Source organism: Cygnus olor, chromosome 22 (assembly GCF_009769625.2).
Source record: "Cygnus olor isolate bCygOlo1 chromosome 22, bCygOlo1.pri.v2, whole genome shotgun sequence".
NCBI classification, from domain to species: Eukaryota; Metazoa; Chordata; class Aves; order Anseriformes; family Anatidae; genus Cygnus; species Cygnus olor.
Window position 1 is genome coordinate 1,297,160 of NC_049190.1, and position 20,691 is coordinate 1,317,850.

The following is a 20,691-nucleotide window of genomic DNA, read 5'->3' on the forward strand; positions in this document are numbered from 1 at the left end:
GGGCGGGCGGAGCGGCGCCGCGCCGAGCCCAGCCCCGGCCCCGGCTCCCAGCCCCAGCCATGGCCCTGGAGCGGGCGCAGGCCGAGGGCCCCGCCGCCGCCCCGCGCCTCAGCGAGCCCGGCCCCGCCGCGCCGCCCGCCAGGTGGGCCCCGGGGGGCCGGGCGGGGCGGGCCGGGCCGGGCCGGGCGGCGCCGTGACCGGGTGTTTGTTCCGAGCAGCACCGAGAGCCACGGCGAGGCGGCGGCCGGAGGAGACGCGGAGACCGCGGCGGCCCCCGGCGAGGCCCCGGTGCCGTCGGGGGGCGAGGGGGCGGCGGCGGAGGACGAGGAGGAGGAGGAGGAGGAGGAGGAGGGGGAGGAAGGCCCGGGCCCTGGCGGCGGCCCCCCCGAGGCCGGCGGGCAGCGCGGAGGGGCGGCGGAGGAGCCCGAGCCCGAGGCGGCCCCCGCGAAGCCGTCGCAGAACATCGCGGTGCAGGTGGGGGCTGCGGGGCCGGCCCCGTCCCGGTCCCCGCCGGTGTTCCCCGGGGGGTCGTCGGGGCTGGCCGGGCTGCGGCTTGACGGGGTCCGTGTGCCTTTGCAGACCGACTTCAAGACGGCCGATGTGGACGCCAGCACGGATCAGGACATCGAGAAGAACTTGGTGGGTGCTGAAGCCCCGCGGACGGTCCCAGCCCTCCCGTCTGCGGTTCTGCTGGGCAGCTCGGCTGGGCCGCTGATGCCTTGGGAGCCCGTCTTCCCTGAGCACGGGTGACAAAAAGGCTCTTGGGGCGCTTCCACGGTCAGCAAAAATGACCCGAATTCTGAAACGCTGCAGAGCGGTGGTGGTGGGGATGGCGTTTGTGGTATTTGGCGGCTCTAGCGTGTGCTGTAGTTAATATGCGACCAAGAAAGATCACCCCGGCAATTCAGTGGACACCTGATATGAGTCTTGGTCTCTCTCTGGCTGCTCAGCAAGTGAAACACCCCTGGTTTGTTTCTTTCTAAACATCTTGTTTATAAAACAAAAACGTTCCCACCCAAGCAGTGGATTTTCATTATTTGCATACCAAATCATCCCAGAGAGTTGGGAGAAGCTTAAAAATGTTCCCAGGATGTCCCACAGCAAAGTTTTATAGCGATGTGCTGGTAAAGGAAGTAGCCGGAGGCAGGGCTATTCCTGGCGCTAGGCATCCTGATGCTGGGTCCCCTGCCCTTCCCACAGGATGTTTTTTCTCATTTAAATGCCAGCCTCAGCCTTCTTGAGCTGCCCTCTTTAGCAGGGGAAATGTAGTGGTAGCTGCAGCTCCAGGCAGTGCCTCCATTCAACTTCTCTGACCTAGGGAGTCTGAGCTTTGAAAGTGGGAGCCGATAACGTGGCTCTTGACGATATCAACCTTGGCGTCCAGTGGGCTTTCACACACCGCTGAGCTTTCCTGCTTGCATCCGTGCTGTCTCTGGTGTGAGGGAAAGGGAAGGTTCTCCCTGAATTTCTGCTCTCCCCTGCAGGACAAAATGATGTCTGAGAGGGCTTTGCTGAAGGAACGTTACCAGGAGGTGTTGGACAAACAGAGGCAAGTGGAGAACCAGCTACAGGTACAGCTTAAGCAGCTCCAGCAGCGGAGGGAGGAAGAGATGAAGAACCACCAGGTATTTAGCCAAGTCTTCTTCCTGTGTAACCTGCCCCTTAGCCCTACGCGATGAAGGTGGGCTGATTTGACCTCGTGTGCCCATGCAAGCACATTTTGTAGCATTAAGGCTAGGTCCCTGCCCAAGTCTGGATGCTGAGCCTGAGCAGTTCAGAAGTAAGTTATAATACAGCATCTTGCGTATATGTCTGTTCCTGCTGGCGATCTTGCAGCATCTCTTCAACAAGCACAGGAGCTTTTCCCCATGAGTGCTGACCGGGAGAGCAGTGTGAAGTGAGGAGAACTAACTCCACAGCATTAATTAGATCTCTGTAGCCACTGTTGATGGATCCCTAGCTTAAATAACAGATTTGCAACTAGCTCTGCGGTGGCTCAGGTTAGGATAAAAGGAACCATCGGTGGTGTATCGCCTAGAACTAGAGTAGAGAGCAGGAGAAGGAGTGCCCCAAAGTTCTTCTAAGGAGACAGGAGAACACGTAGTTCAGGCTTTCTGTCTGTCTCCTGTGTTTCCTCGTGATAACCTCTATGAATCATGTCTAGATCTACTAAAAAGAAAGATTCCGATGACGCGTGTAATCTCATAATCTCTCTTCAATTTTGTTAAGATATTAATGGATTTAAAAACAAAGAAAAACATTCCTTGGGAATTTTGCTCTTCATTTGTGCGATGCTTATGTTACTCTAGGAGATTTTGAAAGCAATTCAGGATGTTACAATCAAGCGAGAAGAGACAAAGAAGAAGATGGAGAAAGAAAAGAAAGAATTCCTGCAGAAAGAGCAGGATCTGAAAGCAGAAATTGAGAAACTCTGTGAGAAAGGCAGAAGGTATTAGTATGAAAAAACAAGTATTTTTTTAGGAAGAAAAGTGTAAGTTAACTTCGATGTATATCTGATCAAGTAAAAGAGGATCACTTGAAACTTTTTGGAAGCAGCAAGTATTTTGTTGAGCATTTCAGGACGGGCCTGTGCAGTTTTGAGTGGATTCAACTACAGCAGAGCAGCTTTTGTATACAGACGATCTCAAAGTGAAATTCCGGGCAGCAGGTTGTTCTACCTGTTAGATATTTGTATGGACAGAACTTGGCAAAAATAACATGCAGTTCTGCTGGGCTCTGCTGCATCTTTGTGAGTCCAGAGCCTTTCAGCAGGGGGCAGGACCGTTCAGTTACGGTATCAGGGTTAGGGTCTTGTTGTTTTCTGTTGTACGTTTCTTGGTTTCTTGTTAAGCTTCCCTCTTAAGCAGCCTAGCTATACCTAATGGTTTGAAAGACTCGGCTGTGGTCAGACTTTGCTGTGAGGTAGGCAGCACGCTCTGTGCAAAGAGTCCTGCTAGTTTCAGAGGGGTTCTAAAGCAGGCAATGTGATTCCTTTGCAAAGAGCCTAGGGTTCCTTTGCATGGTGAATTTGTGCTTTTATAGAGCCATTCTGATATGTCTTCAAGGTCTGATTTTTTTAGTTTTAATTTTTAATTTGAGGGCTCAGTGGTGTTTTCGGATAAGCCGTTTTAGTAACGGCTCCAAGTACTCAGCCTGCTTCCCCCCTGCAAAGTACGTGTCAGAGTGGCACAGCTCTGTGGTGGGCTCAGGTTAAATGCTACAGTCGTTGTGCAGTGTCATGATACAGCAAAATTGTTGCTTGTGAGGATGTTGGTGATTGAACTATTCAATACGTGTTTGAAAACAGTCTTCAGAGTGTGCTGTTGCGTTGGGCACACAGCTGTGCAAATACGTTGTTTAAACTTGAGAGCTGCAGCATTAGGGGCTGTGCGGTAACACCGCTACGGTGGATGACTCCATCTGTCCTTTTTTTCTCGTGCAGGTTGCTGAAAGAACAGGAGGAGAAGGAAAACAAGATAGCTTCTCTGATTGCAGAGCAGTCTGATGAAAAGTAAGGCACTTAGCTGTTTCCAGATTAATAGCGTTGAACACTCTTATTTCATCATTTTGGTTTGGAGTGCGGCTTGTGCTGCTGATGGCGTAGGCTGCAGAGGGGGGTCTAGCAGTGCTGTCCACCTGGGCGCCCTAGAGGTTTTATGTCCCCTTTCAGCAGGCTGGTGCTCGCAGTCTCTGGATTAAATTCTCTTTGATCCTGGTCACAAGAAGGCTCCTGGATACTTGTTACATAAAGATCCCATAAGATTAGCATTTATGTGTAGTGAATTGACTCAGCTTGTAACTGCTACCTCTGACTGAATTTCAGCTTCCCAGAAATCAGGGAAACCTATTCCTCCATGCTGTTCCCTGCAGCTGCCCAACTGCTCTAAACTCTGGAGCACTTCAGGTATTTTAACAGTGCGCAGAGATGTTCCAGGTCCAGGCACAGGTGGAAAGGGCCACCTTTGAACTTCTACAGGATCAGAATGACTTTAGTTCTGTGTGTTGGTTCAGGTTGCTTTTTAGTTCAGAGCTGTGCACCGTTCCTTGGAATTGGACAGAATTTGGTGAGGGCAATTCTTGCCTCCCCTCTTTGCTCATCTCTACATGTATATTTGCACAGTGGCTGTCTGCATGCTCTGGAACAGCTCACTCTTGGGACTGTGACTCATGCAGCCTTGGGAAATGTGACTGGTGTCATGGTCTGGAAGCTGTCGGTATCCCACAGTTCCACCCCATCAAGAGCTACGAGGATCAATTGGCTTTGTGGGAGTTTGTCAGCTCTCCTGTTTCAAGTCATTCCAGTGCCGAAGCAGATTTGTTATGTCTCTATTTGCAGGCAGCTGTGGGAGATGGAGCTAGATAAGCTGAAGAACCAGCACAATGAAATCAACAGGAACATTCTTGAGGAGACGGAACGGGCCTGGAAAGCAGAGGTTAGTAGATGACTTCTTACCTGCAAAGCAGTTGAAGAGGGTCTTCCTGAGATTCTAGATGACTGATTGATTGATGACAGATTATGTGAAATTAGGAGCAGTGAAGGATGAGGCTCTTCATGGGGCTGGAGAAGGGGTAAGCAAATGTCAGTGCAGTAAACGTTAGTTGGGACTGTTGCTAGATCCTGTCCCTGGAGAGCCGAAAGGAGCTGCTGGTGTTGAAACTAGAAGAAGCAGAAAAAGAAGCAGAGCTACACCTCACCTACCTCAAGTAAGTTCCTGTCTCAGAAGTGATAGGCGCGCCAGAACACTGATATTACCTAATCTCCTCTTCTGCTTGTACTAGCGGTTTGACTGAAATAGTTCAGGGTTTCCTGTGGCTTTCTTTATTAATCTAATGTGATTCAGTAATGTCACAAAACAGGGGTTGGTGGGACCATGCTTATTTATTCCGTCACTGTTCATCTGCTGAACATCTGCTGTGCTCTAGACTACGTGCTGTAGGCACTGGGTTGTCTGTGGGGTTGATGTCTCTGTCCACCAGATCAGTCTCTGCACTCGGGCAGCACTGTGTGCTCCCCTCTTGTGGGGTTCCTCGCCTGGGTTTGAGCTCTCCTTCCTGCCCAGCCAGTGGAGGGGAGCCCTGCTGGGGAAGGCAGGAGGTTTGGAGGAGTTTGTTGCTTTGAGCTGCTCCCACTTTGCTGCAAGTGAGAGCATGCTTGCAAGAGGGAAGGTTAAATTGTTCTTGCAGGTCTGCGCCACCAACGCTGGAGACAATGAGGCCAAAGCAGGAGTGGGAGATGAGGCTGAACAGGATACGAATGACAAAGGAGAGTGTCAGAGTAAGTTGCTATCAGACAGCTCCTGGCCTAAGAACGTGTGGTTCACATCAACGCTGCTTTGCATGCTTAATTTCAACTCTCTTTGAGAGAAGACTTAAGAGCCAGGAAAGAGGTTTGTGCCCAAACGCATGGCACAGTCAGTGTGTTTGTGAGCAGCTGCAGAGATCTGCCTGCCTCTTCAGGCTCGTGCGTGTGGATAAGCCACGTGGATACGAAAGCAGTGTTGGGTTAACCACAGAAGCCGTTTCTCTTTCCAGGTCCTTTTTCATTCTCTTTTGTTCTGTGAAACCAAATGACCTGCTTAGGGCCTGTGACCGTTCTGGGGCTGAGAATGCTTTGCTCAGGCAGCTGCGGCTGGGGAATTTGCCTGCTCTAGGCATTCGGTGCCCAGAACTTCCCGAGGCAGAGGCTTTGATAAATGCGTCTGTTTTCTTTTCTCTCTGCTAGGACCAGTTCAATGACCACATTCAGATGGTGAGAAATGGAACAAAGCTGAGCAGCCTCCCACAGATCCCAACCCCAACACTGCCACCTCCACCCTCAGAAGTGAGTGCCTCTCCAGCCTAACAAACACAAGCTTTGATTGCTCTGATGCTTCTGTGAGGCTCTGGGGACAGCCTGTTTGTTGGCCTGTGACTGGTACTGCCTGTGCTGTGTGCATTGGAGGAGACTGTAGGATTACATTTCTTGGAGCCCTGGGCTTGTCCCCTGAGGCAGCTCTGGGTTTACCGGGTTTACCTGGTGAGAAGGGAAAGGGTCTGCACAGCCCTCCCTCATCACGAGGAGTGTAGTGGCCGGTGTCTGTGGCTCAGCCCCCCTCCCGTCTGGCTGGGGAGGAAGGTGCTCAGCTCTGCTTCAGGATGGGCTTATTCTAACCAGCCTTTTCTTCTCCCAACCCCGTTTTTCTTTCTCAGACAGATTTCATGCTGACGGCATTCCAGCCCAACCCATCCCTCACTCCCAGGCTCCCGTTTCCCATAGGACCAGTCCCCGTTCCCATGGTCATGCCGAGCGCCGATCCTAGGGCGCTCTCCTTTCCTCTCCTGAACCCCGCGATCTCCAGGCCCAACCAGCCTTCCCCACCGCTGCCTGCTTCCCAAGGAAGAAACAGCCCTGTCGTGGCATCGCTCATCGGCACCCACAGTCCTCATATGACTCCTGCTGCCTCCATCCCTCCTCCGCCGGGCCTGGGAGGAGTTAAGGTCACTCCAGAGTTTCACAGGCCGCAGCCGGCGGATAAGCTGGAAAAGCTTTTGGAGAAGTTGTTGACTCGGTTTCCGCAGTGCAACAAGTACGTGCCTCGTGTTGTCCTTCCCGGAGGACGAAGACGTGCGTGTGAGGTGTCAGCTGGGACAGGGGGAAGCGGAGCTCAGCTTGGGGCTGGAGGGAAGTAAAGGAAGCCCAAAGGCAAGGAGCAAAGGGCGGGTGCTCTCTGTCAGGTTTGCCACAGCACTGAGCAAGGCAGGTTTGGAGCTTGATGCCAAGCCCAGCAGCGATAGGTGAACGCAGCCAGGAGCTCTCTGCCTGCAGCCTTGCCTTAAGCTTCTGAGGTGCTGCGTGACAGGTGGGCGCTGTCTCTCGCTCCAGCTGGGATTTCCCACTCTTTCCCAGCATTTTAGGGACAGAAGCTCAGCGTGTGATTTGTCTCACTTACATGGCTGAGAGCACGTACCCTTGTGCTGTGCCAGAGCCTTCCCCTGGCACGGGGCTGGCTGGCGCGCGGTATCGTCGGCCCTTTGGTGGGGGGGGACCCGCTGGCGGTGGGTGGGAGCTCTTAGCAGGCTGCTGTTCTGCAGGGCCCAGCTCACCAACATCCTGCAGCAGATCAAGACTGCTCGGAGGACCATGGCGGGGCTGACCATGGAGGAGCTCAACCAGCTGGTGGCGGCCAAGCTCGCAGAGCAGCAGGAGCGGGCAGCAGCCGGGGCTCAGGTGGGAGAGCCGGGGTGGTGCTGGGGGTAGGGGGGCTGCAGAGAAAAGCAACCTGGGTGGTGGCAGTGAGAAGTTTCCTGTTCCTTGGCTCCCCGCAGGCTGAGCTGCACGGGGCCTGCTGCTGGATCCACGCAGAGCTCAGGCTTGGGCTGTGTGCACCAGGCGTGTCCTGTGGGTTCCCCTCTCTGCTGACTGGGGCGTTTACTGTAGGGGAGTTTTGCCCTGCGTTGACTTGGGGTAGCTCGGCTGTCCTTTCCTTCTGCACTGTTTGATAATGCCTTGTTTGCCTCCCTGCAGCCTCTCAGTCGAATCAGGGCCCCCATGTTTTCTGCTCCGCTGCCTCAAATCAGCACGCCCATGTTCCTGCCCCCAGCCCAGGTGGCTTACCCTGGAACAGCATCACATGTAAGACTTTTTTTTCTTTTTTTTTTTTGCCTTCCTGGAGCACTTCACCATCCCCAGGGAAAGCTACCTGGGGAGGGAGCCCTTCTGAGAAGTGGCCAAAGGGACAAGCCAGTGAAGTTGGGACCTCTCTCTCTTGTCACACAGCTGCTCGTGCTGGTGGGGTAGAAGGGACGGGTTAGCAGCTTGGGTTCTGCATGCCCTGCGTTGGGGGAGGAGGGAATGGCTGCAGGATTGGTGTGCAGAGGGAGGAACTGGGCAAACTGTGGCCCCTGGCTGCAGCGGGCAAGACACGTAGCTGGAACACGTCTTGTGGGATCTGAGGTGGGATGTGGGGCTGCTGTGACTATCTGCTCTGTTCCCTCGCTGCTTGCGCCAGACCCCCGCTGCCTGTAAGCTGTGTCTCATGTGCCAGAAGCTTGTGCAGCCCGGTGACCTTCACCCCATGGCCTGTTCGCATGTGCTTCACAAGGAGGTGAGTGTTCTTCCCTGCTACGTGCACGTCTTCTTGTTCCTCATAAGGTTCCCGGTGCAGGCAGTAGATCATGATGGTCTGCTAGGTTGGAGAGGGCTCCCTTGTGACCTTTCGATGGGGGCTGTTTCTAAGGAGCAAAGTAAACCGTCCCTTAAAATGAGCGCCCCTTGCCAGCACTGTTCTGGAAAAGTAATGCCACGCTCCGTTCACGGCGCCTTTGAGTTGTGCCAGTGGCTCTTGACTAATTCTCTCTCTTCCAGTGCATCAAATTCTGGGCACAAACCAACACAAATGACACTTGCCCCTTTTGTCCAAGTCTCAAATGACGGCTACTCGAACAAAGTGGTCCCACGGGAGGAGTTGCTGTGAATAGACAGGATCAGTTCTAAGATTTCTACAGTTCTATATTTATACGACCATGTATACACATGTACATTTTTATTATATAGGTAATGTGTGTATAGAAAGTCTGTATACATACAAATTCATAAATAAAGTGTGTATATTATGCAGTGATCTGGTGCTGCTGCTCATTTCTTAGTGTGTAGCCTTACTGGCTTCCTTTCTAACGTGTTAAAGCAAAACCTCCTTGCTGGGGGGCTGCTGTAACTGCCTCTTCCCCCTTAGCTGCGCGTATTCTTCCCTGGGGGCAGCGCTCCCACCAGCTCCACGCTTACCACAGCCGCTCCCCTTGGCAGGACGTCTCGCATCCCCACGCCCCAGCCGAGCAGTCCCCTGCCACGCCACGTCCATCTGGGGCTGCGTGTGCTCAGAATAGTTCCCCTCTTAGCAACGAACAGGTTCTAGGTGAGAAGTATTTTTGTCTTTTTCTTTTTAATGTAATAATTTACCGTGTTAACATTCATTGTTCTTACACAGACGATAGGTTACAGAGTACTGGAGTCTACAGCGGCAGCCTGCGGCAGCCAGCCCCATCCCTCCTCCCGCCGGGCAGAGTCCTGCACACGCTTTCACCTGGTGTTTCCTGGTGTAACTCCGGGTCCTGGGGAAGGAGCACTGGGGCATGAACAAATTTGGCTGTGCTGCAGCTCAGGATAACCAACCAGTTGCAGATTCTAGTTTTCCCTTTCCTGTACTTTCTCCTAAAACACGGGCTGAGGCACCAACCCTTTCTCCATGGATTTCGGTGGGCTCACGAGGTGCTCAGCACCACTTAAAATCTTGCACTTACTCTGTAGGTTTTTTCCTTTTTTTTTTTTTTTTTGCAGTCTGTAGCACAACCTCAGCGCTGCTGGAAGCAGCTTTGCCTTGGGGCTGCTCAGTGCAGGCACTGCCAGGGTACCTACGGCGTGCCTGAATTTGGCCACAGTCTGAATCTCTCCACACGTGCACACACACGCTTGTCAGCATGTTTTAAGGCAGTGGTCCACAACAGAGTCTCTGGGATCCTGGGGAGGGTCCTGGGCAGGCACAAGGGTGTGGAGGTCTGCGTGCACTCTGCGATTGCATAACTTTGCCCTCGCGCTGGAGCTGAATTGCAGGACGAGCAGGGTTTGGGAGCACAGCACGGGAACTGGTGGCTGTTTCCAGACCCAGCTAAGGGGGATGGTTTAGGGGTGCATGTAACGGGCTGGCGGGGCAGTTCCCAGCGTTAGGGCTGGGTTGCCTCTTCTGTGGTCTCCTACACTGTGCTTTCTCCTGCCTCGCTCAATGGCTCCCTCACTGCTTTTTTGAAGAGATATTTAAGTGAAGGATTTTGTTAACAAGCTTTATCCCTGGTGATTACTGTAGGCTTGTAGTGCTCCAGCCCTTGTCCCCAGCTGAACTCGGGGCTCAGCTCTGCCCAGGCCCCAGCACCGCAGGTAGCTCTGACTTTCGCTTGCGGGTGAACGTTGCCTTTTTAGTTAGTGAATCTCGCTGCTAAAAACAAAGCACTTCCACGTCCCAGGCTGAGGCAGAGAAGTAAGGAAACTGAGCGGTATTGACTGTCTGCAAGCTTAAGAGCATGTGCTCTGGGGAAGGGAGGAGGGGACTGCAGGGGGGGGCTGACAGAGGAAGAAAGGGAGGGTTGTTTCACTCCATAAAGTCCTCCCTTTGCCGTATGAACAAGCTGAGGGCAAAACTGCCTCCTCTGCCACGTGTCCTTTCAGCTTGAGACCCACCACGCTGTGATCCAGCTGTGCCCTCCTCCTGCACCCCTCTGTCGTTACCACCAGATCCCTTACACGCAATACTGCCTCTGAAACCAACTCCAGGTCGCCTACGATCCATAAAGTGCTTCCATCCAAGCGTGCCGCTGCCGCCGAGCGAGCCCTGGGCTTGGGTGGTGGCCAAGGCCCTAGGACTGAGCAGAGGGCTAAACGTATTTAAAAAAAACAGAACAGCACCAAATCCCCTCATGGTGGGTTTGGAACAGTGGCTTTCAGCGCTAGAATTAAAAATATAGCTATATGTCAATATTGTACAGGTGAGAAGCGACCGTTATTTGTACCCCTGGGTGCAGTACGGACCTGCTATATACACGCCTTGATTCTGCGCAGCTGTACTACCAGTGACTTGCACTGTAAAAAACCAAAACAAAACAAAACAACCAACCCCCTAAAATAATAAATACAACCATGTGTTTAAAAAATAATAACCGCTGCAGTCCCCAGAGCCACCTCCCGTTGCCCAGAGCTGCCGGGGTGTCTCATGCCTTGAGAGCAGGAGCCCGGGTCCGAGCGTGTCTGGTGCCGGGGCGCGAGGACGCGTGGCGCGAGCGCAGCAGCACGGAGCCGCCGCGGTTCTGGCCGGCTGGTGAGGCGAGGCAAGGCAGCAGCTGCAGGCGGGGGCCACCGAGCCCGGCACTGGCTCCCCTATGGCTTTCAAACAGGCGAGTGGGCCGGGGAAACGGGCTGGCGCTGGGCTTCAGCGCTCGGCTGCCTCCCGGCACTCGGTTTCTGCTTGTTCCAGGCTGTGCAGCGCGCGAGGGGAAAGCTCCTTCCTTCGTTCCCCGTGCGGTCCGAGGGCTGCGAAGCGCAGGGAGGAGAGCCCCGTGTCCCGGAGCAGAGGCTGTTGTCCCCAGGCCCGGAGGGCAGCAGCCACCAGCTTCTACGCGGCAAATGCTGTTGGTGCTGGAATGGAGGTGAGGCGGTTCCCGGTCCCCAGAGGGGCCGTGGTGATCGGAAGGAGCAGGGGGAGGATGGGTGCCCGTCCTGGGAGGCAGCCAGGGCGGGGTGAGCAGAGAGCCTGGGGCCGGCAGCAGAGGGAGGACAGGCCGGGAGGGCAGGGAAATGCCACGGTAAATGTTAGAGCGAGCGGTACACAGGAGAGCAGCAGGATGGGAGCAGCCGCTAGGAAAGCCCCCTGCCTGCCTTCCCACGTCCCCGGGCAGCTCCAGGCTGGATCCGTGGGGTATTTCCCAAGAGCCCGGGGCTGGAGGCTCCGGAGATGCACTCGCTGGAGTCCAGCTCACAGGCGTCCTGGGGAGGGGAGCTGCGTGGGGAAGGCACAGCCACAGCGCACATGCACACACGCACACGTCACTACACGGAGGGCCCAGGCCAGCAGCTTCCCTGCGGAGCAGGCTGAGGAGGGCAGATACGCAGGACGGGGTGAGGGGGAAGGGGACAGACATGGGATGGCTCATCAGTCTGACTGTCACGCTCGGCAGGCCTGGGCAGGACAGCTAGGGGAAGCCCAGCTCATCCTTGTACCGGAGCAGAGACCTGTACCCGGCCCTACCAGGGGCTGCAGGCGGGACAGGGTTGCTGTGCTGTCGTCACCCCCCAGCTCCCACACTGTTTCTGCAGGTCCCAGATAAAAGCAGCTGAAACCTGGGGCTCCCGTGGCTGCCCTTGCACACGCTGCTTCCCCACAGGCTGCAAGCACACGCTGAACACGTGCTGGTGGCCAGCTACAGGTCAGCAAGGGGTGGCTGGTGTCAGGAACCAGGGCAAAGCCCTGGAGCACAGAGGGGGATCCTAACGTTAAAGGGATCAGACCTCCACCTGCTCCCCAGTGCTGGTGTTCCCTCTCCTGTCCTGCTACCCAAATGCTGCCCTAGGCGATGGTGACCCAGGGACACAAGGGCCTAACCTCGAGGCTGGCCTGCTCCTGGCAGTGGGTCACTCAAGGCCCGCTAGACCCAAAGGGCACAGCGTCCCCTGGGGCCAGAAGGCCTTCGGCTGACTGTCTGAGCTCCCCACGCTGCTGTCCTGCCTCTGTTCTCCAGCCTTCAGAAAAAGGACCTACCTCTCCTTGCCCTGCTACCTCACCTGCGGGCCCCGGGACTGCCCCCAAGCTCCGGTGTCACTTCAGCAAGGATATGTCGTCGGCAAAGTCGTCGTGGTCCCGCCGCAGGCAGTGGAAGCAGCGCCACTGAAACACCATGAGGCAGAGAGGCAGCATGAACAGGGCGCAGATGGCCGCCATGACGTACGCGATGGTCATCAAGGTGGACTCGTCCGTCTGCGGGATGTTGTAGCCACAGTCCTCCATGTTGGGGTGCAGGTAGGGCCCCTCCACTGCGGCCGTCCGAAACTCGTCGTGCACTGCGGGCAGGATAAGGCAAGGCTCTGGTCACCGTGAAACCGCTGCGCGTTCGCATCCCTTCCCCCTGGCTCCGCTCCTTCCCTGCTTCCCTCCCTCGCCCGTCCCTTACCGTGGCAGGCACTGACAGCAAAGCCGATGCGCTTGCGGGCGCGGTCGAAGACCACGTAGAAGCCCTCCATGATGACTGCGCCCATGACGGTGCCGGTGGAGGACTGAGAGATGGCGAACTTGTAGCAGTCGTCCTGAGAGGTGGCCACATCCTCCACTGGACGCAGGTATTGCTGCACGAAGGGAAGCGCCGTCAGCTCTGTCCCGGGGATGCACGTGCAGGGCAGGGAGCTGCGCCCACCCCGCACAGACCAGCTCCCGCCCGCTCTCCTGCTCAGCGCTCACCTGGGGCAGGATGGTGATGCGGAAGGACTGGTTGGTGGCCTCCCCCATCAGGTAGAGGGACAGGACAGGGAAGATGTGCCAGGGGGTGGTGCCGACCTGCCAGCAAACCAGCTGCTCCCCCAGCCAGAAGCCGTCTGGGAACTTCTCTGTCTGCCGGAGGGAAAGGGGAGGTGAGCGGGGCCGTGCGGGCAGAGAGCTGAGATGCTGGGGCTGGTGACGGGCAGCCACCCTGCCCGCAGCACCACACCGGGGACGTGGCTGCTTTCAGGGGCCACACTGACCGAGGAAGCTGTTTTGATGGATTTCACCGCAGCCTCAAACACCTTCTTCGGCAGCCGGAGGTTGGTGGTCCCGCTGTCCACGATACTCTTGTCGTAGTTATACTGGGGGCAGCGAGAGGAAGAGTGACCCAGGCTGAACGCCCCGGCCCAGCTCCTCTCCTCCCTCCCGGCACCTGGCTGCCCTGGCTACCCCTGCACAGCTACCGAGGCTGGGCCAGGGCCAAGCCCTGCTTCCTTTGAGCCCATCGCCACGTCCCAGGCTCTGGTCTCAAGCAGCCTGCTGCCCTCGGCTTCCTTCGACAACGAGCCCCTGATGCACAGGCACCCACAGCGTTCACTGCCCTGGGTGACGTTAGCCATAACGGAAGGACGAACGCCTCCAGCAGCGGCAACAAAACCAGGCCGGTTCCCCTGGCGCCCGTCACCTCTTTGCAGTCCATGTTCAGGTCCTGCCCGTTGACCTCCAGCCTGACGATGATCACCTCGTAGTACCACTCCTTGCGGATGGGCGTGTACCAGATGTCACCCACGTACAGCGAGCGGTCGATGCCACCGATGATCTGCGACGGGGACGGGAAGGTGCTGCCGCCACGTGTCGCCACCTCCAGCCAGAGCAGGTCCCACGTGGCCAGCCCTGCCCTCGGGGACCACTGCATCGCAGGAGGAGGCCCCAGCCTCCCCCCACCACGCTGGCTCCAGACCACTCACCATGCTGCCTCCCACTGAGGCCAGGGCCTCCGTCTCGTTGAGCGAGAAGCCTGCCCCGCAAAGCTGGAGGGAGAAGATGTTGGGCACCTGGGTCTGCTTCACCAAGGAGTCAAAGAAGGGCTCCAGGCTGTCGTCGGGCTGGTGGGAGGAGAAAAGCAGAGGCAGGGCAGGGACGCGTCAGTGCTGCCCCTTCTCCAGGGGCTCTCCACGCCTGCGGGAGGACAGCCGGGAGATGTCCTCTCGCTGCGCCCCCAGGAATCACGTCTCGGCACGCTGCTGGAGCAGGGCTCAACGTCAGCAGCACAGCTGCGCACCGCAGGTGGGCCCGCTGGGACCGAGTGGAGCTCGGAGGCGATCCGAACCCTTGGGCGAGACGTGCTGTGCTGGGACAGGACGCCCCTGGCTGCCAGCGTGTGCGCGAGCCCCTCCGCGCTCCCAGGGTGCTGCAGGGTGGCGCCTGGCAGGCAGGTCTCACGCTGCTCCGCTCCCGGGAAGCTGGCCCTAAAGGCCCTGCTCTGGGCGGCCGGAGGTGCCCACAAAGCAGGAGCAAGGTGGGGACGGAGGTGCAGGCAGCCTGTCCGAGGGGCAGCAGGGCCCCAGAGCGGCCAGCACTCACCCGGGCGATCTCAGCGTAGGCCAGCCCCAGGATCCCTTCCCAGTTGGAGCCGTTGATGAAGAATTTGTCCGACTCGGTGATGGCAGCGATGTTGGCTCTGACGGTGACGTTGGGGCCGTGGGGGATGGTGACGAGGTCAGTGCCCAGCTCCCCTTCCCACTTGCCCTGCGTGTAGGGCACGTACACGCCCTTCCGCAGGTCGCGGTAGGTGCTGGACCTGCAGCGGTGTCAAAGAGCCAGAGTGAAAGCGGGGCAGAGGAGCGGGTGCCTGTGGACGTCTGGGGGCCGGGTCTGGCCCGACGCCCCCCAAGACGTGAGACCGCCCGTGGGGCTGGGGCACGGGCACAAGGACCGGCGGCCGTGCTGCTTTCCCCCAGCCCCTGGCCCCGCAGCGTACTCACAGCTGCCGCTGGTAGTATCTCCGGAGAAAGGGGTGAGGCGCAGCTCCCACGGCGAAGTTACTGCTCCCGGTGTCCACCAGGATATTCAGCTGGGGAAGGAAGAGAGACAGGGAGCTCGCCGCTGCCGTGGGACCCAGGCTGCACCCGGCAGCACCCAGCTCCGTTCGGCACCGCAGGCGAGCGATGCCCTCCCCGTCCCCGCGCCGTGGGGCTGCCGTGCCCTGTGCTTCCCAGCCCTCTGCGCCTCACCTCGGCGGCGAGCCTGGCTCTGCCCTCCCGGCCGGGGCACGTCCTGCTCGCCCCCGGCCGGCAGAAAAGGCAGGGCTCTGCGCCTGCCCCCCCTGGGGTGCTGGGACAGGCGGAGGCAGGGCAGGGAGGCTGCCCGGGGGGGGCTGGAGCGCAGGAGGGGCTGAGCTGAGCACGGCTCGGAGCAGTTGTGCAAGAGAGGACTCGGTGCTGGGGCAGGAGTCGGTGACATCAGGCTGCTGCACAGACAGCAAACGCCGCCGGGCTCTGTGCAAACAGCGCGAGCTCCCCTGCCCTGCCCTGCCCTGCCCGGCCTCGGACCCTGCAACCGGCGCTGGGTACCCCCAGCTGGAGGGGGCAGCACCAAGGCGGGGTCCCCGGGCTCCCCCTGCCACGAAATGCGATTTGCTCGCCCAGCTGGGGCGGGGGGGGGGGAGGACTGCTGCTACACGAGCTGCCACGGATCGCCGGGGCCGCTAATCAGCCGTCCATATGCTGAGCTCTGCTCCCGCTTCATTTCTGCCGCTGCCCTGGCTTAGCAGCTCCCGGGCAGGGTTGGCAAACATCCCGCAGGGCCACGATCCCTGCCTGCGGCCCCCCTGCCCCGCCGGCAGCTGGGGCTCATCTCCAGGGCGCCCGGGGAGGCGTTTCCCCGGAGAGAGACCTGCTGAGCTGACGCTGCAGGGGGAGGACGCGGGAAGGGGGTTTTGCTCGGGAGACTTCGCCTCGCCGAGAACGACGACGGCGTCAGGAAGCTGGGGACACCTGCGGCTCCCCAGGACCCGCACGCACGCCCCGAGCCTGGCTGCTGCCCCCAGGCTCTCACAGGCGCTGCCACGTGCGGCCTTTTGTGCCGGCGTAAGCGGCGGGGGGAGCTCGCAGGCCGTGCTCTGCTGACTCGGGTTTGCTGTCGCACGCGTTGCGCCCGCATCCTTCAGGCTCAGCCCAGGACGCGACGTGCACCAGCGAGGCCGGGCCGCGCGTGGCAGGGCTGCTTCCCGAACCCGCCCGCAGCTCCCGGGATGTGACAGCCCCTCCGGGCGCCTCGGCAGCAGCACTCGTGGGGTCGCGGGGGGACAAGTCGGGCGGCTGTGGCTCCGAGCCTCTGCCATCTGTCCCGGAGCTGGCGCTGGCTGCTCCGCTGCCGCCCTCCTCCTGGCGCTGGGCTGGATCAGCCGGCGCTGGTGGCACGGGCACAAGCGTGCAGCGCAACCAACACGCCGAGGGACGGGGGGAGCGAGGAACTCGTTGTTGATAGAGGCTCTGCAGCCAGAATTAAAGCACGACAGAACGCAGGAGCTCCCTCGTTAGCAGCAGGAAGGTGGAAAGGAAAGGCAAGGAGGGAGGTGGGCTGCACGTGGGCCTTCGGGGGGGACGCACGCATCCTCCCGGATAAACACGCACCGTGCTCCCCGATCTCCTGCCTATGCACAAACGTTCCCTTTCACGTGAGTCTTTTAATTCCATTAAAATGCCCGGAGGGATTTTGCTCCAGCACGCAAACACGCACGCAGGCACGTGCACACACCCCACATCCACGGCTGGCAGGAGGCCCAGGCTGGGAGGTGCTGCCCAAACGGGGGGCTGTTTCTGAAATCCACGAGTGCCCGGGAACAGGTGGTTCTCACTGAAATTGTTTGGCAGCTGCGACACATGGCAGGTTCCAGGCAAGAGCTCCAGTAGGGCTGGATGATGAAATCACATTTAAGACCAGATTTCAGAAATAATCTCCTTTCTCCCTAAACACACCCTGCCAGAGCAGAAAAAACACATCCTGAAGACCCACGGACAACACGAAACCGCCTCGAGGGACCTGATTTCTGTGCGTGATGTTCTGTGACGGCGGTATGAACCCCCCGGCCGGGGGGAACTCTGCTCCTTCTGCTGCTTTTCCCCCGCCGTTCCCAGCAGACGCGCGCTGGGAGCGCACCCCCAGCGCAAAAACGTGCTGGGCACCCGAGGAAGGAGGCAGATCGTGCAAGAGGTGCACGCAGAGAAGCCAGCCGCTATTTCCGAGCCTACGTGGGCACGGGGAGTTTTGGCAGAGCCGGCCTACCCCGTGGGCGGCAGAAGGATGGAACCCGGCCGTGCACTTGAAGAAGGGTGGCCCCCAGGCGTTTCGCCGGCACCCACCCCGGCGGGCCAAGCGCAACGCTGATGGCGGTGGGCGCGGGTGCCCAGGTGCAAAAGGACGGGGCAGCAGGGAATTCCACGATCTCACCCGTAACAGAGAGGAGGAGCTGGCTCCTCCGGGCCGCGAGGCCGGCACACGGTCCTCAGCGTGCCTCCCGACCCTCGGGCACCCCGAAAACGGCGCTCGAGGGCAGGCGGGGCAGCCCCCGGGATGCAAGGGGCGCTGACGAAGAGCGCCCGGGGCCGACGGGGCCGAGCCCTGCGGGTCCCCTTCCCGGGGAGGCTGAGCCCCGGGGGGGGCCTTCGGGCGCCCAGGGGCCGGGCTGGGGGGGGCGCGGGGCCCTTACCTTCTGCGGGGGGCTGCCCACCGTCATCTCCACGTAGTAGCCCTGGCCGGACTTGCCGCGCAGGTTATCGATCATCTCCACGAAGCTCCCCCTCCGCTCGGCCTCCTCCTCCGGGGCCCGGCGAGCCCGGGGGCCCGGCGGCGGGGCCGCGCCTCCCCTCAGCGGCAGGCGGATGCGCGGCGGGGCCGGGCCGGCTCGCAGGGCCGCGGCGCCGAGGCAGAGCAGCAGGCAGGGCCAGGCGGGAGCCATGGCCGCGCGGCGGGGGGCTGCCCACCCCCCAACCCCCCGCTCACCGACGCCCTCAGCGGGCCCGCAGCGCCCCGCGCCTCGGCCGGGCGGCCGCGCCGGGGCGGGCAGGCGGCGCGGGGCCGAGCGGGGCGGCGGCCATGGCGGAGCGACGCTCCCCGCCCCTGCGCCCGCCCGCCCGCTCCGGACGCCGTCGCCCCGCCCGCCCGCCGCCGGCGGAAGCGCTCCGGGCACGGAACGGAGCCGCCCGGCCCGGAGGAGCGCGGCCCGCTCGGGGCCCGCTCGGGGCCCGCTCGGGGCCCGCTCGGGGCCCGCTCGGGGCCTAGGTCGGGCCGCGGGGCCCCGGGCCCGGCGCCGTGGCGACGCGCGGCGGCGCCCCGCTTCGGCCCGGACTACGGCTCCCGGCAGGCGCCGGGGGCGGCTCCCGCCCCGCCCGCCCTCCTTTCGGCCAATGGAACGCCGGGCGGCTCCCCGCGGGGACCAATGGCGCGCGGGAGGGGGCGGGACGCGCGGTTGCCAGGGGCAACGCGACCCGGATGCGGTTGCGGAGCGGGCCCGGGCGGCGGCGGGGCCCGGGACCGGCACCGGTAACCACGGCAACCCCGGGACCGGCAGCCCCGGGACCGGTAACCCCGGTAACCACGGGACCAGTAACCACGGGACCGGTAACCCCGGTAACCACGGGACCGGTAACCCCGGGACCGGTAACCACGGCATCCACGGGACCGGTAACCACGGGACCGGTAACCACGGGACCGGTAACCACGGCAACCACGGCAACCCCGGGACCGGTAACCCCGGCCCCAGCCGCCCCCCGCCCCGCACAGCCCCTCAGGCCCGGCCGATCCCCCCGAGGCCCGGCCCCGGCGCTGCGGGCGGCGTGAGGGAGCCGCGGGGGCCCTGAGGGGCCGCTCACGGGGGACGGGGGGCGGGGGGGGGCAGTTTTTCGGCTCCCCAAAGGCCCTCCGGGAGGTGGGGGAGGGCCGAGGCGAGCGGGGCGCTGACAGAAGCCCGCCTGTCCCCGGGCAGCGCAGCTTCAGCCCAAGGAGGCCTCGGAGCGCCGCTCTGCGTGCGGGCAAAGCTGCTCGCCTTCTCCTTCTCCTTGCTCCTTGTCCTCCCAGCCCCTTTAACCCCTTTAAAATTGCCCAAAGCAGGCGCTCGTCTTGTCTGTAGAAACTTCTGCGTCAGCGTCAGCGCGGCTCCCTGCTCCTGCAGGCCCTGGGACGTGGGGGTCTCTGATTCAGGGCTGCGCTGGGAGCGGAGCGGGGAGCCCAGCCCCGCCACGTCTTCCTTCCCTCGGGTGCCGCGGTCCCGTGGCGAGGGGTGATCCAGGGAACTCCTTGCCCCCCGGCCTCAGAAGAGGTGCAGGAGTGTGAAGGGGGAGAGGTCCTGGCCCTGCCCCACGCCGCGTGGCCGAGCAGCGCAAAGCCAGCAGGCGGGCTCTGTCTCCGCTACTAAATGAATAATGAAAAAGCCAAAATTAAGTGCAAGCGGCCTTTACCTTTTGTAGGAGAGGCGTGGAAGCGTGCTTACAAACAACGCAACATCATTCCCTGCTTGGTGCCGTTAATTAGCCTCTAGGCCGTGGTTTGTTCCCCGGTGTTTTACCCGTGCCCTCCTGCCTTTCCCAAGCCCCGTCAGTTCCAGCTGCCTGCGCTTTGTTCCTCCCGTCTGCATCCGCGCTTGGCACCCCCAGCGCACCTTGTTCCCCTCCACGGCCCCAGCGCTGAGTTCCTTCTGGGGCTTTGCCACGCGCTGTGTGACGAGGGAGCTTTGCTTCTGCCTGACTGCGGTTGTTCGTTGTGATTTTTGGGTTGTTTCCTTCCTGCCGCCAGGTGCAGGGAGCCATGGCAGGAGCTATGGTACGCATTGGTGACCAGCTCATCCTGGAAGAAGATTACGACGAGACGTACATTCCCAGCGAACAAGGTAGCAGATGCCTGTCCTCCTGGGAGCTGCAGTAGGGGGCTCAAGCTTGCCAAGCCATTTCTAGGCGTATTAAGGAAATGGGAGCTGGGGAGAGCATGAGCCAAGAGGGCAGAAAAAAATGGAATCTCATGTAGAGTTGAAAAATTAGCTCTTTGATTGGCAAGGATATTTGACAGCTCGCAGCCTCCGTCTCCCTGCTTCACCAGCCTGGCAGGACGCTCACTGAGACACAGGGCCATTTTGACAGCTTTGAGCAGTGTCCTTTCAGGATCGGGATTTCCCATTGTGTCCATCGCTTTCGCTGAGGAAGTTGGCTTTGTTGCGTACTGCCTGGTGTAGTCCAGCTCCACAGATTCCTGTTCTGTTTCCTAGAAATCCAGGATTTTGCAAGGGACATCGGGATCGACCCTGAGAAGGAGCCGGAGCTGATGTGGCTGGCCAAGGAAGGCATTGTGGCCCCGTTACCACCCGAGTGGAAGCCCTGGTGAGAGATCTCTGTCAGAAGCTGCTTTCTAAGATTGCTGGCCTCTGCTGGCCTTCGTGCAGAGCGCTGCCTGTTTGGGTGTCAGAGCAGGGTGCCGGGTGGGAAGTGAGGGTGACGTACACAGGCTCTTCCTGGGGGCAGGGGCGCTCAGTTCTTCTTGGGGCGGTGGAAGAAGAAGGAAGATGTTTGAGAAGTTGGATAAGGACGTGAGCAATCTCCAGGAGAGCTGCTTCCCACACCGATGCCTCCGGGTTCTTGGAGACACGGTGCTCCTATTCACTGAATGTAGGGTGGTCACGTTGCCCAGTAGGAATATTTTTAGAGCCTTC

The 20,691-nt window shown here is 59.9% G+C and overlaps 3 protein-coding genes across 18 annotated transcripts in view; 2 read left to right on the forward strand and 1 right to left on the reverse strand.

Annotated features, from left to right (window-relative positions):
- The first annotated feature begins 59 nt into the window (after nt 1-59).
- On the forward strand, nt 60-8,600 carry RNF214 (ring finger protein 214). Its single transcript, XM_040534060.1, has 15 exons — nt 60-103; nt 219-474; nt 580-639; nt 1,485-1,625; nt 2,310-2,449; nt 3,443-3,511; nt 4,337-4,433; nt 4,616-4,704; nt 5,185-5,275; nt 5,723-5,821; nt 6,190-6,566; nt 7,072-7,207; nt 7,505-7,612; nt 7,989-8,084; nt 8,345-8,600. Exons 1-15 carry the CDS (start codon nt 60-62, stop codon nt 8,408-8,410), a joined length of 1,869 nt encoding a protein of 622 aa, XP_040389994.1. The 3' UTR covers nt 8,411-8,600.
- BACE1 (beta-secretase 1) lies at nt 8,508-18,096 on the reverse strand. Of its 3 annotated transcripts, none has more exons than XM_040534177.1 (10): nt 17,704-17,967; nt 14,978-15,066; nt 14,577-14,793; nt 13,961-14,098; nt 13,678-13,812; nt 13,253-13,354; nt 12,972-13,121; nt 12,688-12,859; nt 12,302-12,577; nt 8,508-8,887 (listed from the first exon to the last, which is right to left on the reverse strand). In XM_040534177.1, the coding sequence occupies exons 1-9, from the start codon at nt 17,950-17,952 to the stop codon at nt 12,336-12,338; spliced, it is 1,494 nt and encodes a 497-aa protein (XP_040390111.1). In that variant the 5' UTR covers nt 17,953-17,967; the 3' UTR covers nt 8,508-8,887; nt 12,302-12,335. The 3 variants fall into 3 exon arrangements, with proteins under 3 accessions (XP_040390111.1, XP_040390109.1, XP_040390110.1); XM_040534175.1 differs by lacking the exon at nt 8,508-8,887 and adding an exon at nt 10,645-11,611; XM_040534176.1 differs by lacking the exon at nt 8,508-8,887 and having other exon boundaries at nt 10,645-12,577; nt 17,704-18,096.
- Nucleotides 15,089-20,691, forward strand: part of CEP164 (centrosomal protein 164) — a 43,841-nt gene continuing 38,238 nt past the window's right edge. For 4 of the 14 annotated variants that reach the window (XM_040534156.1, XM_040534160.1, XM_040534157.1 and 1 more), the window contains exons 1-3: nt 18,519-18,623; nt 19,785-19,878; nt 20,251-20,362. In XM_040534156.1, coding sequence (XP_040390090.1) covers nt 19,797-19,878; nt 20,251-20,362 — 194 coding nt within the window. In that variant the 5' untranslated portion in view covers nt 18,519-18,623; nt 19,785-19,796. Of the gene's footprint in view, nt 17,046-18,463; nt 18,631-19,775; nt 19,879-20,250; nt 20,363-20,691 lie in introns of those variants that run through there. The other 10 variants (XM_040534165.1, XM_040534170.1, XM_040534166.1 and 7 more) reach the window with 8 other exon arrangements.